Source organism: Phallusia mammillata, chromosome 1 (assembly GCF_965637545.1).
Source record: "Phallusia mammillata chromosome 1, kaPhaMamm4.hap1.1, whole genome shotgun sequence".
NCBI classification, from domain to species: domain Eukaryota; kingdom Metazoa; phylum Chordata; class Ascidiacea; order Phlebobranchia; family Ascidiidae; genus Phallusia; species Phallusia mammillata.
This window is the reverse complement of record NC_137252.1, coordinates 6,297,587-6,310,399: the sequence shown is the minus strand read 5'-3', so window position 1 is coordinate 6,310,399 and position 12,813 is coordinate 6,297,587. Positions and strand designations below refer to the sequence as shown.

At 33.3% G+C, this 12,813-nt stretch overlaps 4 protein-coding genes and 1 long non-coding RNA gene across 5 annotated transcripts in view; 2 read left to right on the top strand and 3 right to left on the bottom strand.

Annotated features, from left to right (window-relative positions):
* Window positions 1-346: 346 nt before the first annotated feature.
* On the bottom strand, window positions 347-3,753 carry LOC145209083 (uncharacterized). Its single transcript, XM_080079330.1, has 8 exons — window positions 3,602-3,753; window positions 3,421-3,537; window positions 3,255-3,319; window positions 3,108-3,186; window positions 2,907-3,035; window positions 2,604-2,833; window positions 2,112-2,275; window positions 347-1,893 (listed from the first exon to the last, which is right to left on the bottom strand). Exons 1-8 carry the CDS (start codon window positions 3,686-3,688, stop codon window positions 1,772-1,774), a joined length of 993 nt encoding a protein of 330 aa, XP_079935456.1. The 5' UTR covers window positions 3,689-3,753; the 3' UTR covers window positions 347-1,771.
* Window positions 3,754-4,473: 720 nt separating this feature from the next.
* Window positions 4,474-7,291, top strand: LOC145227408 (cytochrome c oxidase subunit 5A, mitochondrial-like). The gene is made up of 4 exons (XM_080092359.1): window positions 4,474-4,616; window positions 5,874-5,962; window positions 6,251-6,400; window positions 7,066-7,291. Exons 1-4 carry the CDS (start codon window positions 4,535-4,537, stop codon window positions 7,186-7,188), a joined length of 444 nt encoding a protein of 147 aa, XP_079948485.1. The 5' UTR covers window positions 4,474-4,534; the 3' UTR covers window positions 7,189-7,291.
* Window positions 7,292-8,022: 731 nt separating this feature from the next.
* Window positions 8,023-9,910, bottom strand: LOC145227424 (large ribosomal subunit protein P2-like). Its single transcript, XM_080092360.1, has 4 exons — window positions 9,795-9,910; window positions 8,911-9,083; window positions 8,383-8,463; window positions 8,023-8,147 (listed from the first exon to the last, which is right to left on the bottom strand). Exons 2-4 carry the CDS (start codon window positions 9,080-9,082, stop codon window positions 8,074-8,076), a joined length of 327 nt encoding a protein of 108 aa, XP_079948486.1. The 5' UTR covers window position 9,083; window positions 9,795-9,910; the 3' UTR covers window positions 8,023-8,073.
* Window positions 9,911-10,121: 211 nt separating this feature from the next.
* The window catches only part of LOC145227440 (uncharacterized), a 29,481-nt gene continuing 26,789 nt past the window's right edge, over window positions 10,122-12,813 (top strand). Inside the window, exons 1-2 of the long non-coding RNA XR_013859917.1 lie at window positions 10,122-10,185; window positions 11,788-11,843. This is a non-coding gene — a long non-coding RNA (uncharacterized LOC145227440). The remainder of the gene's footprint in view (window positions 10,186-11,787; window positions 11,844-12,813) is intronic.
* On the bottom strand, window positions 10,407-12,345 carry LOC145227392 (uncharacterized). The gene is made up of 2 exons (XM_080092358.1): window positions 12,045-12,345; window positions 10,407-11,304 (listed from the first exon to the last, which is right to left on the bottom strand). The coding sequence occupies exons 1-2, from the start codon at window positions 12,167-12,169 to the stop codon at window positions 10,653-10,655; spliced, it is 777 nt and encodes a 258-aa protein (XP_079948484.1). The 5' UTR covers window positions 12,170-12,345; the 3' UTR covers window positions 10,407-10,652.

Genomic DNA, 12,813 nt, shown 5'->3' with positions numbered 1-12,813 from the left:
TAAGTCATACCATTTTTTTTACGCTTGATCGTCACCATTACTGATTATGCGGTTAAATTAAAATTAAACCCTTTAAGTTGGAATGACTTACCGGTGCTTCATGGACTTGATTTCCAGGTTATTATGTACTTGTTGACTTTACCATATTTAACACAATATAATGTGTCTTGAGTATGAGTTAAAATGTTTTAGGGTGAACTCTTCAAAATCTAGGCCTAGCTGAAAGCCTAGACTGAAATATCTGATTAAAAATGAATAGCTCAAATAGAATTTTAGAATTTTTTTCTGTATTTTTTTGAATGAACACGAACAAATTTATTCCTACGCTATAAATGAACAAATTGAAAACACAACATTGCAAGATTTTATTAATGTGAAAGTGCTCAACAAAGTCGCAAATGTGGTGGCAGCAACATACAGCTCTGTCCAAAAGACAAACAACAATTGTTTGTTATTTCGTCAGGTAACATTTTGTAGTTCACACACTAAAGAGTACAAAGTTTTGGTTTCACAACAACAAAAAAATTAACAAAAGATAAGTGCCAATTGGATTGATTAGTTGTTATTGCTACAAACCAGAGGTTCTTAATCACTTGTTTCTTTTCCCCAAAAAAGGAATTACGACTTCAAGCATTATAGGCATTTTACATGTAATACAAACAATGGTATTTTCTAGTTAGGGGGTTTGTGAGCTACAAGGTCAATTTGAAAATTATAAACTATAAAATGTCAATGTGACATGTGACAGAGTATAAGTAATTCATTTTTGCCCAAAAATTGTTATACTTTATCACAATATTTTGTTGTAAATTTAACAAATATGCATCTTTTTCAATGAATGTTTTACCACATTGACACAATGTGTACAAAACATGTGACTCACATACTGTTTATAAACATTAATCATACCATATGTAGCAACAAAAAGATATCAATTGTGTGTGTGTGGTACAAAACAAAAACAATTGCAGACAACCACATAAATCACACAAAAAACGTTTCCTAAAGTTATGATTTTTAGCTTTCTTCAGTAATTGATCAGCAAAATTTAGTTTTGCTTCAAATTAAACTTATAAACTGCTATCAAAACATGAAGATAAAAACACAGCTAGTGTAATATTGCCTACAAAATTAAGTACAAAGACTTGGTTCACATTTATATGCTGTAAACATCAACACGTAATCGACACAATTATCAATGTAATCTTACTTTGTTGTTCTTGTCAATTATGAAAGCCCTGAAATTGTTTCAATTCGGCAAGTTAAGTACCAAAACAGAAAAAAGAACAAATTGCGGACCATTATAAATTAACACTGCATACAAAAAAGGTGCGATTTAAGTACGTGGAACAAAAATGTCTGGACAACAATAACCAAACTATTGTACAGCCCCACAAGCTTCAATACTTCTAATAAACTCATTCGAAACTATATTGCATGGAACTTCATTACAAAAAGCAGCTTCAAACAAGTACATTTATACAGCCCTATATCTAAATGGACGTATGTAACAGGATAGTGACCGTAATGAGTAACCAAACAGCTTCAAAACAGTTTAAACCATAGGTAAATTGGCTACAAACTTTGTTTTTAGCAGATTTCTCTTCATTACATTTTTATTTTAAAGCTGATTTAGGCACAGACACAAATCCACTACATGCTTATAACCACAACTTCACCATGACATTTGAAGGTGACATAAGCCTTATGTAATGTTCTAAACATATCAATATATGGTGAACAGCATAGCAGCTCAAAACCCTGAAGGCATTTACAACTCTTCTTCAGATGATGATAAATTGTCTTCAATCCGTGTGTAAAAACTTGATGATGCAGCAGAGCGTGTATTTTTCATTTTTGATTTCATCATGTGTGGCAGTTTGCGGACAACAGCTTTAAATGATATGTTTAATTTATGAAATGGGGAATGTAGACATACAATTCCAATGCAAAAAGGCAGATAACGTCAGGATATATAATACCCAACAACAATTTGTAGGACCATGTTACCATTCACAAAGACAAAAGTTTGTTGCACATAAGATTTAAAGTTCATTTCAAACACAAAAACAGATTCACACATTAAGTTCATGTAAGGTTTAATATTGTACCTGCTACACTCATTGAACCACCAGCATTGCCATCATGCCACAGTTTTGCACCGGAATTGTCATATCCTGGTTTGCTTCTCCATAGTTTAGTGTAACACACAGCAGCAATAAGAATTGCACAAATAAATACTAGAGACCCTACTGCCCAGATTGCTTCATCAGTACTACAAAAGAAAGCATATGATATATTTTAATGAAATAAGCAAGTCTGATCTGTTTTCAACCAGCTTTTTTGATTCTTTAGGTTTAGAAAATGTTCCATTAACACAAGACAAAGTAATAATAAAATTTTCTGTAAATAGAAAATGAAACAATTGGAAAACATTATTGACAAATTAGGATTTCCAAGTACTAACAGAACCTTGTTTAATTAATTGAAAACACATATACTGCATCATGTTTATAGAGCTCGCCAGAAGAGCTTACTATGCCTGGCAGCAATAGCTTTTTTACATACACTGCATATTCAACAGAAAAACTAAACCAACAAACCGAGGTGTCGGGGTTGGTGTGGGTGTTGGTTCAGGAATTGCTGGGCAAAATTCTTGCTTCTCATGGATAACTGGTGGTAATGAGAGTTCAATTAAACTGTGATTGTAACCTCCTTGTCTGTTGTCATCTTCAGGACTCTTTTTAGCCCTCGCTCTAATCCAGTTTGAGATGTCAGTAGAATTAATTCTGTTCATTTTGTACACACACCCATACATCAATACTGCAAGAGGCTAGAAGTAAAAGCAATACTTGTTTAGGGAAACTAAATGTGTCGAGTTAATTCATACTAAAAAAAACACTTACAAATTCTTGAGTGAGATTACGATAAGCGGCAAAAACATGTTTCCATGTGCATGTTTTCGCAACATTTCGAAGAGTTTCAATTAAATGAACAGGTGCACAGGGATGATATAAAAACACTACCCCACCATGCTGGAAAAACATTAAAACAAAATTTATTGTGGTGCTTACAGAAACAAAATGTAATGATGCAAGAAAACACACCTCCAAATTGTGTACAAATCTTCCAGGTGGAACGTATTTATGTTCACCATATACTGCCCAAACTGTTCGGTGCGGCCCACTAAAAATATACCACAACAAAATAAAGTTTGTTACGACGGTAAACACTAAACAATACTAAATTGTTACCTGTTTGGAATAACATCCTTTGGGTAAAGTGAATCAATGACATTGTCAATGCACACATGTGAACCCTGCATAGCAAAACATATCATGTATTTTAACTCACAACGCCACAACCAATTAATTAAGGTAGTTAGGAAACCACAAAATCTTAGACGTTCTTTTTTCTTACCCCTTGGAGAGGATAACATTTTTTGGAGGGTGGTGACTTAGTGATGTTGTTTAGTGACCATGAAGTTTTCAAACACTTCCAATCTGATTCCCCATGAAGATCAATTTCAATGTTAGTCTGTAAAAACACAATACATCATCTTACCTTTGAAAAATTAAAAATACGAAAAAGGTCATCATACCTGCCCATCATCACAAAATGTTTCTGTTGTGGGTATAATAAAGTTCAACAAAAAGCATAACACACAAATATAAATTATATGCTTCATTCTATACAACAAACATGTAATATAAAATGCATTTTAAAACAATAAAGTCGTGGCTACAAAAATAAATTGCACCTCCAGGTTAAACTATGGCATGAGGCATCATTAAAACAATTTATGATAACTAAGTATTATAATTAACACAGCTAACCACAAGCAAACAATCATAAATTATGCTAAACTGAATAATTTAGCTGGAAACAATTCACTTTTTTGTTTTCATTTTTTTCACGCATGAATAGACAAACGTCATCTTTCGAAGTCACGTACATGACTTTTTTTGCACAAACCGTTTACCATATTATTAAGGTACAATTTAAAAATATTCACATTTTTTTACTGAAAAATAATATTTTTTCAGCACAACAATTTTTAAATAGTTGTACATAGTTTATGATTATGTTTAGTACTTAAGCAGTGATTTGTTCTGCAGATACATTAATGATATTGATGGTTATTTGCACACAAAAACTTACTAAAAATATTTTCATGTGTTTGTACTTTATTTTGACAAATAAAAATTTCGAAAATACTTCTAGGTAGTTTGAGTTTCTTCCGTGTGCAAAATGCGAATTTGTAAATTTCATTTCTTTGAAAATGTTGCAAGGTAAAGGTATTCAAAAAGTAGTTTTGATGTAAAACCAAACTATTCAAGAAATGCTAGTTAAAAAATTTGAATATCACCTTTAAAGGAGTTTGTTTAGGAAACAATGACCTTGAAAAAATGTGAATGTCAGTTAAAACTTTTGTTTTACTTGTTTAACCATAATTTCAAAGTTTATGTTAATTTATCTTTGTGTTATCGTTTAGGATTTTTCAGTTGCGAGATAAACACTTATAATCATAAATATGTTTCGATCTGCATTTCGTTTGGTTCAAACAACTGCTAGAACTGTTCAAGTAGCTTCACGCTCTCAGATCAAACCATTTGGTGAGTGTAAAATTAAGTTTTCAACACTTTTTGGAATGCAGATTTCAGGTTTGCAGTAAACCTGGTGTATTGAATGCATTGGTGACCAATGAGTGACCATTTTAAAGTGGTAACATCTAAAACTGCGATCCTGCTTAGCCCACTATGCCAAAGCCAAAGTAGCCCAATTAGCCCATGCCATAACAGGGGTTAGTTGAGCGCTTGGCAGTTTGAACCACTCCAAAGGCCTGTAGTTGACTAAGCCTGTTATGTGGGCCAAGTGGCTTCAGTGTTAGGTAAGCGGGCTAAGAGTTGGAGCAGTTTTAGATGGCATCCATTTTGAAGGGGTCCTCTAAAACAGTGCTTCTCAAACTGTGGTCGCGACCCCAAACTTTTTTATGCCTATTATGTGCAAACAATGCGAAAAAGCAGATACTGCAAGCGTCACACTCACAATATAGATTATGACGTCGTAAAAGCTAAGACTGTCAATATGTGTATCAAGTTAGAAATTAAATTTGGCTTTTTAGGCAACATTAGATGGTATATATATATATATATATATATATGAAATATAGGTATTTCTTTCCATCAGTAATTTTAAAATACAAGCAAGCAGGCAATCATCGCGAAAAAGTTGTGCACATACCAATCTAGGGGTCACAATGTCACATAGAAATTTCCGTTTCAAAATGGGGTCGCCGAGCAACACAATTTGAGTAGCCCTGCTCTAAAATGCACAATCTACATAATCAGTGGCAATCTATCCGCAATCTACTAATAAAACATATAAAAATGTTAATGATTAGGGTTTCTTGGGCTGGGGTGAAGGTTTGTAAACTCACGCTATAATTACATTTCAGATAACCCTTTGGGTCTTGATATTCTCATATATGTTTAGGATGGTACTAAACACTGCATTGTATCACACGTTAACGCTTGCAACTATATTAATTCCAACTGTCAACATTTTTATTTGTAGATTTCATATAGATTGTGTAGATTGCGTGTTTTAGAGTAGCCCATTTTGAACAACTCTTCAGTGTTTTTATTTGTTTAGTTGCTTCAAGTTTTTGCCACACAAACATTTGTTTTATTAAGTTCAGGAGTATTATCTGCACTTTGTGTTGAATTTCAACAATCTGGCATTTTAAAAATACAATTTTGATTCTAGGCAAGTAGAAGTGAAACATGATAACGAAAAACAATATATATATATAACTTTGTTTTGATCCATATTTGTATCGTTTGGTTTAAACTAAACTTCCTTCATTTTAGCTGTTCCAGTGGTGAGAAAGTTTAGTGATTCTGCGTTAATAACACCAGAGGAAGAAAATGCTGCATTTATTGCTGCCTTCGAAAACAAGGTGACAATAAGTTAGGTCATGGGGAAATAGCTTGTAAATAGGAAGTGGCATTACAATTCTTTAACAATGTTTTGTCAAGGCTTTTCAGTTTAAGAGTGAAACCTAAATGGCCAGCATATTTTTGCATGCAAAGATCCTGAAATGTTTTGACATTTACTATAACATTTAGGGTTCTCTTGGCAATGTGTTTGCCACTTTAGTTTTAAAAATATCATTTATATTATATATTTTTTTCACTGAATTGGTATGAAGTAAAAGTTCATTTTTTTAGAAATATATATTTTTCAGGATATGGACGCCTTTGACTTCAAAATTGCTTACATGAATCTTCACAGCCATGATGCTGTACCTGAGCCTGCTGTTATCCAAGCTGCACTGTATGCTTGCAGGAGACTTAACCATTTGCCGTTTGCCATAAGGGTGCTCGAGCTTGTCAGGGTAAATGGATTTATTCATTCTTTGTGTGCAAATACACTTTTTTAAACCTTTTGATCTTAATAAAAGTGGTGTGTATTTGTTCAGTAGTTTGGGTAAAACTGCCAAATATTTGGTTTTTGTCTGAATTTAGTTGGGCAAGTTCAATGCATCACAAAACAGATATATATATAAAATCCAATACTGAGGCTTTGATGGATAAACCCATATCCTACCATGTCACAATAGAATCAATGTCAAGAAAAATCATCCACTCACCTTTTCATATTTAAGATAAAAACATAAAACTGTAAAATTGAATTTTTATTCAGAATAATGTGTTTTCAATGTTATAATATATTCTTTTTGTGAAACTGCAAAACTGAAAAAACCTGGTTTATTGCGTTGTGGGTTAGGATCTGCTGAATAAACTTGTGATTAAAATATTTTTACCATGTTTCTGTATAAAGGGTGCGTATTGACTTAGTAGACATAAATTTTGGCTGTGTATTTTCAGGTATTGACCACAACTGTAGAGAAGACTCCTAATGCAGCTTATCACAACCTAAGACTTCTATTTAAAAAACTCAATTCTATTTCTATTTAAAAAAAACTCAATTCTATTTAAAAAAAACACTAATAAATTATAATGAATGCTGTTCGTATAATTCCCAACAATGTGTTTGCAGATAAAATGTGAATCAAGGCAAGACATTTACGACTATCTCATGCAAGAATTGCAACCAACTTTGGATGATCTGGGTTTGAAGACTGTGGAGGGTTATGGTCTACATGAAGTTTCTGAATATTAAAGACTTCCACTAATGTAGTGCTTGTGAACTTATTTTTCTCTGTGTTATGTTCCAACTCACCCCGGTTCAATTGTCAAAATACAATCTATTTGCCAAGGTCAAATTCTGTTCATTTGTGGAAGTAGACAGTGGACTCCTTATGGTCAGTAGCTATGCCTTTTGGAGGGTGTATGCTTCTAGACCAGGAAAACTTTGTTTGTGAAGATCACCTAACAGTAATCGATCCTGGCTGTTGGCAAGTTTTTTTTGCCATGTTGTCTCCAGGGTGCTACATGTAAGTTAACATTCAGCTAAATTTCAGTATTTACATTTTGGTCCACAAAAAAGTATAAAGCCTATTGGCTGCAGGTTTCCATTTCTGTTCTAGGTTTGAAAACTGCAAATGCTGCATACTTAACTGATTTAATTTGACCAGTCAAGTATACACCAAATCCTTACATGTTGATGTATTCTTCTTACATGATATTGTCATTATTCGTGATTTATGTTAAACTGTATTATATAAATCTTGCCTACATATTGGGTATTTATGAAAATTTGTTTAGGCTCATTAAGGTTGTTGAATTCATGCAGGCCGCTGTACTATAGGTTCCTCACTTCTCATAATATGTAATTGAATCCAAACTAAATGCATTGGTACTAACAGGCTGGATGCTCAGGAGCAGTACTCTGATAAAATGTGCTCACTAACCAGTGTGTATTGCCCCGATCAAGGCAGTATTTCTGTAGCTAACTTTCTATTTTGTGAACATGGATCTGTAACACTCACTGCTTGTTACAAAAACTATTTTAATACTAACATTATACCATGCTGATTTGTATTGAACTACAACATTTGTAGACCATTTGCATTTATTAAAATTGCGCAAGATCTTGTGATGAGGTTTAATCGAACAATCCGAAACCCATGTCATCATCAGACTCTTCCTCAGATTCTTCTTTAACCTCTTCTTTCTTTTCTGCTCAAACACCAACAATACAGTTTTAGGTAATTTACAATTGCAATATATTTACAAACTATTACAACAAAAAACATGTGGCAGTTGTGACATTTTCACTACACAGTGAAAAGAATCACAAAAGCAGCATTAATTTTCCTCCAGGTAAATACAGTGAGTGAGAGTGAATTTAAACAGTCACTGGGTAAGAATCAAGGAGGGTAAAGTCAAACAGTGATCAACAAACAACACAAACCTTCAGCTTTGGCTTCTCCTCCGCCACCGCTGGCCGCAACTGCACCACCACCAGAGGGCACACTGGCAAGCTTTTCATTACCTTAATAGACAAAAAACAAATGTTTGATTATTATGTTAAAGCAAAGAATCTTGTGTTGCTTGATAATGTTAAAATGCATGACATGCCTCAGGTCAAAGTGAAGAAACATCACAATCAATCAGTCGAAAGATGGTGAATTTTTTTCATCATTGGCATGTAAATAGCAGGTTGGAAAGCAATGACCATGTGTGGCACCAGAAAACTAGTGTTTGTGGTGACTGTACACCTAAGCCATTTCAATGTGGCCTCGCTGTAACCCATGTAGCAGGATTTCCAAATGTTTTTTTAATACCTTATTCTCTAATAATATTTGGTTAGGACATAGTTCCACAAGAGGTAAGTAAAATCTTCACAAAATATTTTGGGAAGCACTGTTACTGTATTCACAGATGTCAGTGACATTTTGTGAAATGTGAATTTCTGCTTTGTTTTAATAGCCTTAATTACCTGCAGCAATGACTTCTTCCAAATTCTTTCCCTTCAGTTCTGACATAACTCTGTCAAGTTTGTCATCATCACAGTCAATGCCGACACTTCCAAGAATGTTTTTGATATCACTTGAAGAAGGGCTTTCATTGCCTCCAAGGGCAGCCAGAAGGTACGCAGCCACGTAACGCATTCTGTGACAATATCAATTTTGTTACAACAGTTATGAGTAGTCTCGTTAGCTACTTTTTCCTAGTTCAGTGGTTTTCAGACTGGGTTACAGAGCTATTGTACTTTAAAGTAATATATAATAAAAGAAGCTGTTATGCTTATTTGTAACCATTTATCAACGTTTTTTTTTAATTTGGCAGTATTTGATAAGCCACAAACCAACTTTGAGGACATTTTTGGACCAATGCCCTATGGTTTCTTGGGTGGCATTGTGTGATAAAGTTTGAACTGGTATGGTTAGCAACTAAGTAAAAATATCTAGTTTTTTACTGACAAATCAGCCGAAACAATACAGAACAACTATATTTGTTATATTAAAGCAAAAGGACAGCATAAACTACACAACAACATTGGAAACAAAATTTGTTGATGTGAAAGAATTTCTTTCTGCATCTTTTAAGTGTTAAATGTTTACAGTTTATGGAAGGATATCTTCAAATAAATTTTCATTGATTATTTTAAAACAATTTTATTCGATTATAAGCTCAGGTGTTAACAGGTGCCCACTAAATAAGAGATACATAGTATATGATAAAAATCGTAGCAACAAAACAATGAATTTGATTGTTTTCTCCCAATACCAAACATTGGTATAATTTGCATTAAAAAAGAGTACTACACATTTAAATTACAAATTTTACAATATTATTTGAAAGATTTACATATTTTCTTACTTTTAAGTCGTCAAAGACACGAAACGAAGATGCTACGAAACTTCTAATGTGAGAATCAATCGAAAAAGAAATAAAAAGGAACGTGGTCGCCAGCCGATGTTTTTTTAAACCACTTGCTGTGCTGCAACATGCCACTTTTTTCGTATGGGGTAATTATTAATATTTTAAAAACACTTAAATATTTTAAGTTACACACTCTTACTGGTTGTTCTATTTTTTGTTAAATTACATTTTGTTGTACAAACTGAGGATATTCAAAGTAAAAAAGATCACGTGACATACCAACGCCATGGCGGGAAAAAGAAGAAAAAAACGACGAACGACGTTATTTGTTACCAAGCGGAAGCCGAGTGGAAGAGATAGTAACGTACTTGGAGAATTTTACAAAAATGTAAGTTGATTATATTTTATTTCACGATGTGAAACATATTGGTTTATTGTACAAGTTTATTGTCTGCTTGGAAGTCATTTAATTATTATCCTTTGTTGTGATTGTTTTGGTCTTTACCGTACTTAAAATATCGGAGGCTTTTGATCCTCGTTTTGACTTGCACAATCATCTTTTATACTCTTTAGTTGCAATTTCAAACCCAATCATCACTGACAAGTGACAACAAATGATGTTATTAAATATTTTTGCAAAAAGGCAATCATACACAATCACACCAATTGCAATAAATAATAAGACAATAATTGCATAGTGTAGTTCCAGTAATAAGTTTCAAAGGACATATTCAACCATTTATTAAATCAAAAGAAAAGTGAAATTGATCAGTATTTGGTTTTGTGATGCTATAAAATAGAAAAATCACTTAATTTTAAGTAAACAACGCTGTGGTCCAAGAGGTAAACAAAACTTTACAATTTACTCATTTGTGGAAAAAGGTTTTTAAAGTATGAGCGTGAGGTCAAGTGTTCACGAGTTTGGTGAAAAACGTCATTGCTGTTGTAGTGAGAGGAACCTAAAGTTACACTTGCTTGATAAAACAAGCACACAACTGGTACTAATATATGCGCTGTTACACCCCAAACATGAAAAGTTTTCCCAGATGGACTTTTCAACAACTCCACAAGGAATGGATTTTGGTGATTAGAATTACTTATCGGCACTGTGTAGTTATAACTGTGAGTGCGCATCTTTATGGTGTGGTTGTCAGGGTTGATGAAATACTTCAATGGACATGCAAATGCTGAATCTACTTCACTTTTGTTGATTTTGAGAGTAATCCCATGAGTGTTTTTAATAACAGCTACAACTGGTGTTATATAAATCCCATGAAATGACATAAATGGAAAACCTTTTCCCAATACTGTTAGATGTGATTTATCAAGTCCAATTTCTTCTTCACTTTCCCTTAAAGCAGTCTCTATATCATCGGCATCAGTTTTGTCGCATTTCCCACCTGGTAAACTCACATGGCCAGAGTGAATTTTCAGTTGCTCCGATCGTTTTGTCAAAATCACAAACACTTCATTTTGATACTCGAACAATGCAATGAGGACAGCAGCTCTGTAGAAATAATTGTTTGCAAAATATACATAGCAAACGATTTAAACCTACAATGTAATACCAAACTTTTGGTTTAAAGAGTTCCAAAAAATTCTATTGCATATAACCTGAAGGTGTATTTTCATGTGTGAGAGTCTTTTTCTGTTCTTCACCCATTTTAAAATTTATACAACTCCCAATGATTTACAAACTTACCTAGTGACCTGTTCATTATGTAATAGTTGTAGAGAATAATTTATAGGTGGGCTTTAATATCTGCAGGTAGCTGAATTGCATTTGCATTACAGCCTTTTTGCTGAATGTATAAAACTAAGTTTTAGTTGATTTTTTTTAAAGAGTGCAAATGGTATAGTTTTAAATATCCATACATGCACAACCAAATACAATGAAACACTGGGTTGACTAGAAACATCAATTTGACCTTAAAATTATCATTTATTCTTTTCTACTTAAAAGGTAGTTTAACTTGTTTTCACATAACAGTTGCAAAAAAATCTGGCATGCAACAGACTGGAAAATCTAGGAAATGCGGCTGTCAGGTTAGTGACTATACAACTTGTGTCTAAATTACTTTTAACAATTACTGCACCACCAGACGGTTTGTAGTGATTATACAATAAAGTGAATGGCTAATAAACAATGTTTTTTATTAAAATGTGATTTGTATTGGCAAAATTTTCTCCGTATTACATATTACAATACATACAAGATACAATACAAAACGTTTGACAGACACAAACCTTTTAAACCCAATCTTTTCTGGGTCAAGTCTGTCAATGAAATCCTGGTGAGCATACGTTTGTCTTTCCAAGTTTTCTTTGAACTGCTTTAACTTTTCTTCAGTTAAAATACTGTTTGAATGCATTTTAGTTGGTTTCCAGTTTTGGCGGAATTGCAATCTTGAGTCTTGTTAATCATTGCTTTGTTGACATTTCTTGCAATGCGCAAGTTTTCTACGCTTGGTTAATCATGCGTCCGTAACATCGACCGGTAGGGGGAAACAGTTGGTAAATTTGTTACAAATTTGTTTCCAAAATGCGAAAACGATAGCAATATTTGTTTGCAAGAAACGGTCATCAAAGGATATTTAAGTAGGTTAGGATTTGCAATAAACTCTACGACGCCAATAAAATTCTGTTCGTCTTTTTGACTGAATTTTGTTCCTTGTAGAGAGGAAAGAATGCAGAAAATGTGCCAATCATTTTTTTGCTCCGTCATTACTAAAAGACATAAAAAATAAAATTCAATCTCGTTAAACGCTAAACAAACCTGTATTCTAATATCTAGTACGTGTAAAATGTGAAGTAAATAAAATCCTCGTTGCAGTGATGCAAATGTTGAAGTCAACAGTATTCAAACCTATTTTTGTGGTATTATATATTGTCCTAAAAATACTTGCACCTCAAAACATTGTCACTTTGGTTCATTCACAATTTGACAATTGAAATTACTTGTTCTGGCTTGAGTACTGTCCTGTGTTTTATACTTTTCCTTACTTGTTTGAGACAA

Coding starts and splice junctions, on each gene's coding strand:
- LOC145209083 (XM_080079330.1), bottom strand. CDS start 3,688: ATGAAGCATATAATTTATATTTGTGTGTTATGCTTTTTGTTGAACTTT. Junction 3,187..3,254: donor AAGGATGTTATTCCAAACAG/GTAACAATTTAG, acceptor GTATATTTTTAG/TGGGCCGCACCGAACAGTTT. Junction 2,276..2,603: donor ACACCAACCCCGACACCTCG/GTTTGTTGGTTT, acceptor TTTCTTTTGTAG/TACTGATGAAGCAATCTGGG.
- LOC145227408 (XM_080092359.1), top strand. CDS start 4,535: ATGTTTCGATCTGCATTTCGTTTGGTTCAAACAACTGCTAGAACTGTT. Junction 4,617..5,873: donor CTCTCAGATCAAACCATTTG/GTGAGTGTAAAA, acceptor CCTTCATTTTAG/CTGTTCCAGTGGTGAGAAAG. Junction 5,963..6,250: donor TTGCTGCCTTCGAAAACAAG/GTGACAATAAGT, acceptor TATATTTTTCAG/GATATGGACGCCTTTGACTT.
- LOC145227424 (XM_080092360.1), bottom strand. CDS start 9,082: ATGCGTTACGTGGCTGCGTACCTTCTGGCTGCCCTTGGAGGCAATGAA. Junction 8,464..8,910: donor GGAAGAAGTCATTGCTGCAG/GTAATTAAGGCT, acceptor TTGTCTATTAAG/GTAATGAAAAGCTTGCCAGT. Junction 8,148..8,382: donor AGGAGAAGCCAAAGCTGAAG/GTTTGTGTTGTT, acceptor GTGTTTGAGCAG/AAAAGAAAGAAGAGGTTAAA.
- LOC145227392 (XM_080092358.1), bottom strand. CDS start 12,169: ATGCATTCAAACAGTATTTTAACTGAAGAAAAGTTAAAGCAGTTCAAA. Junction 11,305..12,044: donor GAAAAGATTGGGTTTAAAAG/GTTTGTGTCTGT, acceptor TTATTTCTACAG/AGCTGCTGTCCTCATTGCAT.